Source organism: Archocentrus centrarchus, chromosome 24 (assembly GCF_007364275.1).
Source record: "Archocentrus centrarchus isolate MPI-CPG fArcCen1 chromosome 24, fArcCen1, whole genome shotgun sequence".
Taxonomy (NCBI): Eukaryota; Metazoa; Chordata; class Actinopteri; order Cichliformes; family Cichlidae; genus Archocentrus; species Archocentrus centrarchus.
Window position 1 is genome coordinate 14169616 of NC_044369.1, and position 4461 is coordinate 14174076.

The 4461-nt window shown below is 41.8% G+C and overlaps 1 protein-coding gene across 1 annotated transcript; it reads right to left on the reverse strand.

The window, feature by feature from the left end:
- Positions 1 to 316: 316 nt before the first annotated feature.
- myct1a (myc target 1a) lies at positions 317 to 4005 on the reverse strand. Its single transcript, XM_030721780.1, has 2 exons — positions 3662 to 4005; positions 317 to 1703 (listed from the first exon to the last, which is right to left on the reverse strand). Exons 1-2 carry the CDS (start codon positions 3714 to 3716, stop codon positions 1156 to 1158), a joined length of 603 nt encoding a protein of 200 aa, XP_030577640.1. The 5' UTR covers positions 3717 to 4005; the 3' UTR covers positions 317 to 1155.
- Between the last annotated feature and the right edge of the window lie 456 nt (positions 4006 to 4461).

Genomic DNA, 4461 nt, shown 5'->3' on the forward strand with positions numbered 1-4461 from the left:
TGGGGTTGTGTGTGGAAGGGCATCTGGTGTAAAACTCTGCCAAATCAAACATGCAGAGATACCTGGTTTAGTGAACCAGTGTGAGCAGCTGAAAATAGCCACAGCTGGAGTGGTATAGCACAGGAATAAGAAGAACCTATTCGATTTTGAATGGCTCAGGATCATTTCTTTAAAACTGTGTATTAGAGGACAGCCTTTGGGGGAAGATGCCTTCTCTTCTCTTTTTTTTTTTTTTTTTGGTCATATACATATTTTAGTCACCTTATGTGAGGAAATGGCACAGACCTATTACAGACCACAATGTCTGCAAGGAAAATCTTTTTGAGTCTTGCTTTATTGCATTAACTTAAGAGCAGTGTCCAGTAAAATACATTCAAAACATATGTAACAGAAAGAAATTCTTACACCTAATGCCCACCTTTTCTTATGTGTCACATTCACAAGTGCTGTTCATGCAAACACATACATAAAATCATTTTGAGTTCCCCCCTCCACCCACACACACACACACACACACACACACACACACACACACACACACACACCCACACACACACACACACACACCAATTGTGGCAGCTCTGTAAATGTGTGTGATTCAGCAAATTAAAAAAAAAAGGTCCATTTTACCCAGTTTTCAACATTAATTTGACTGAACATCAAATGGGTCTTTTGCACTTTATTAACTACAGGCTTGCACACATTTAGATTTTTTTTTTAAGCTTCACATGTACAATATTATCTCCCTTTTTGCATAGTTATTGTATGACCTGCAGGGAGAAAGCATATGTCTTTCCTTGCTCCTTAAATAATCAAAATTACATACAAACTACTCGGTTTAAAAGGAATAATGTCTGCTCACATTGTGAGCAGCTGGGGCCTCGTGTGCAGATGACTGTTTTTAAATATTTTATAAGGCATTTAATGATGAAAGGCAAATATGTTTATAAATATAGAGCAGAAGACCTTGAAAAATTATGTAGTTTCAGAGACTTATTGTGTTAAGCAGGGCACTTAGCTGAGCTTGACCTCGACCTTGTTTTCGCCACCCCTGCTCTACCTGCTCATAAAAATCAGCATAGTTTTAGTCCAGTATCATGTGGAAATCCATTTCCATCTTCCAGTTAGTGTCAGCCTGTATTGCTCTCACTCCTCTCAGGTTTGGGTTTCCTGATAAGCCCTGATAATACTCTCATAAGCTGGTGGTGGGGTCTGTGTAGCATGGAGGCCTCGCACACTGTTGTTCCCCCAAAATGACTCTGGTATTGGTGGGGTGGCAGCTGGCTGGGCTACATTTTGAGCTGATCCAGTTGACATGGCCAGAGTTGGTGTACGTGGCAGTGTGGTTTGGCTCCCCTCCTCTGCCTCTCTTGCAATTTGGCTGCACTGGAGGAGCGGGTGGAAGGTGGAGCCCCTGAAGCTGGATTTGTGCGCCATTGGGTCAAAGTGATCTGGGGACGAAGTCTGGCGGTGAAAGGTGAACGCAGCGGTGACTAAGCTGTTGTTGCTTCGCCGATCATAGCTGCTGCTGCGGTTAAAGCCTGGACGATGGCGGGGAGAAGTGTGTGAGTGGCGAGGCGGGCGCCGGGTGATGCTGGCAGTGCCTGCTTTGCGTCTGGAAACCCAAGTCAGCATCACATAAACTAGGGCGCCCAGGAGAAGGCCCACTGCCACAGACACACAGAAAGCTATAATCAGGGGGACTGTGAAGAGAGAGAAACATACCATTAAAAAATGAACTTTTAAAAGTTATCTGTGCTGTATTATCTATTTTCAGTAACAAATATCACCATTACAGTGCTGTGAAAAAGTATTTGCCGCATTCCTGATTTTAGTTTTTTGCTTATTTGTCACACTTAAATTTTTCTGATCACCAGACAAAATTTTAATTTACACAAAGATAACCTGAGTAAATACAAAATTGAGTTTTTAAATTATGATTTCATTTATTAAGGGAAAGAAGCTATCCAAGCCTCTGACAAAGTGAAGCAGACTAAAAGATCTCAAAAAAGCAGCACATCATGCCATGATCAGTCTGGAAAGGGTTACAAAGCCATTTCTGAGGCTTTGGGACTCAGGACAGCCATTGTCCACAAATGGAGAAATCTTGTAACAGTGATGAACCTTCCCAGGAGTAGCTGGCCTACCAAAATTACTCCAAGAGCACATCAATGACTCATCCAGGAGGTCCCAAAAGAACCCAGATCAACACCTAAAGAACAGCAGGAATCACTCGCCTCAGTTAAGGTCAGAGTTTATGATCCGACAATAAGAAAGAGACTGGGCAAAAATGGCATCCATGGGAGAGTTCCAAGGAGAAATCCACTGCTGACCAACAAGAACACAAAGGCTCGTCTCACATTTGTCAAAAAACATCTGGATTATCCCAAAGACTTCTGGGAAAATATTCTGTGGACTGACGAGACAATAGCTGAAATTTTTGTAAGTTTTGAGTCCCGTTACATCTGGCATAAACTAAAATGGCATTTCATAAAAAAAACATCATACCAACAGTCAAACATGGTGGTGGTAGTGTGATGGCCTGGGGCTGCTTTGCTGCTCCAGGACCTGGATAACTTGCCATAACGGATGGAACCGTGAATTCTGTTCTCTACCAGAAAATCCTGAAGGAGAATGTCCAACCATCACTTTGAGTCCTGAAGCTCAAGCTCACTTGTGTTATGCAGCAGATCAATGATCCAAAGAACGACCAGCAAATCCACCTCTGACTGACTCAAAAATAACCAAAATGAAGGTTCTGGAATGGTCTAGTCAAAATCTGGACTTAAATCCTATTGAGATGCCTTGGAATGACCTTAAATAGACTGTTCATGCTTGAAAACCCTCCAATGTGTCTGAATTAAAACAATTCTGCAATTACTATGAAAGAGTCATTGCCAGTTATCACAAATGTGTGATTGCAGTTCTTTTGCCAAGGGTGGCACAACCAGATATTAGGTTTAGGGGGAAATTACTTTTTTAAATCATCCACTGTGAATACAAGGAATGTTAAGTTTACTAGGAACAAACTGAGAATTGCCAGAAGTGTCTTGAAAGATGGTGCCCCTTGACAAAATAATAACAGGCTTTCCTCTGCCTGTGTTTAACAGAGCCTTTTGGAGAAAACAAACTGACTGCATTTCATTTCCACAAAAAAAAAACAAAAAAACTTTTGACTTATTCTTGCTGAATGCTACTTTGCCTTGGAAGCAGCCAACATGAGCATGCATGAGAGAAGAGAGAGAATGTAGCAGATGAGACAAATACCACTGGACCTATGCCAGGAAAACAAATCAGTTTCCTTTCAGTAAAATGTTCAAAAAGCCTGAACCTGCTTTGTCACTAGACCACATTTCCACAAGTTTCTTTTTCTCTAATTTTGGAAAAAGGGAGGGCAGACACTAGTAAAAAGTCATCTGGAAATGACATTAGGGAAAACTGAGAAAAAAAAAACATCAGCAGCAAATAGAGTGAGCATTCTTAGAAGTCAGAAAAGTTTCTTTGAATATTCAAATTTGTTTGATAAAGCATGATTCGACGGCAACAGGCCCACATATTGCATGGAGGTGATTAAAGCTTGAATTCCTGAGGGCACCAATCAGAGCAACCACATGAAAAAAAAGACCAGCTGAAAGAGAAGGAAAGTTAGAAAAAAACTCACCAACATCGAAAGGCTGAAGTATTTCCAGAGGGAGATTTGTGTTGTTCTCAGCCATGACTTTATTTGCTTTGTCAAAGGAGAGGAGGAGAGACTGAAGCTCAGTTCAGTCTGCCTTTTCCTCTCTTCTTCTCCCTTTTCTCCTGTCAATTCTTTCCTGTCCTTCTTTCCTTCTGATGGATTTCCCTGTCTTTCTGCCCCGTCTCTTTTCCTGTTCCCCCTTTGCTTTGTCCCTCTTCTCCTCCCTTACTCACTTTTGCTGTCAGTATTTCTGACTCCCTCAAAAAGGAGGCTCAGCCCAGAGGCTCGCAGGACTGGCAGCTAACTCTGGCAGTCAACTTGTTTATGGAAGCGGAAAACTACACTGTCACATTTCCTGCTTTTCTGCTGGAAATTAGCAACAGGAGGGGCTTATCTATCCAGGACAAAGATCCTGGAGGTAGAGAGACCGGGTGTTTCTGTAATCACTTCCCCTGTCATCATTTCCTTCAGGTTGATAGTTGGAGAAAAAGGATCACCACAGCAGCACAAGAGCTTCAGCTTTTACCACAGGAGATCCCACTACGCTCACAAATATTTTCCTTCCTTTCAGAAATGATAGCTATTTAAATCTCTTGTTTTTTCTTCCACATCAGAGACCACAGGTGACAGGCCACCAGCAGTTACATTTCTGGGCTTGAAATGGGAGTTGAAGGCAAATCCCTAACTGGAAATGGTGATTGCAATTTTTTAAGTGCATTTAATATTATGTGTAGTGCCTGCAGCATCTTTGTTAGTAAGCTCAGTGTTTCCACAGTGTCTGC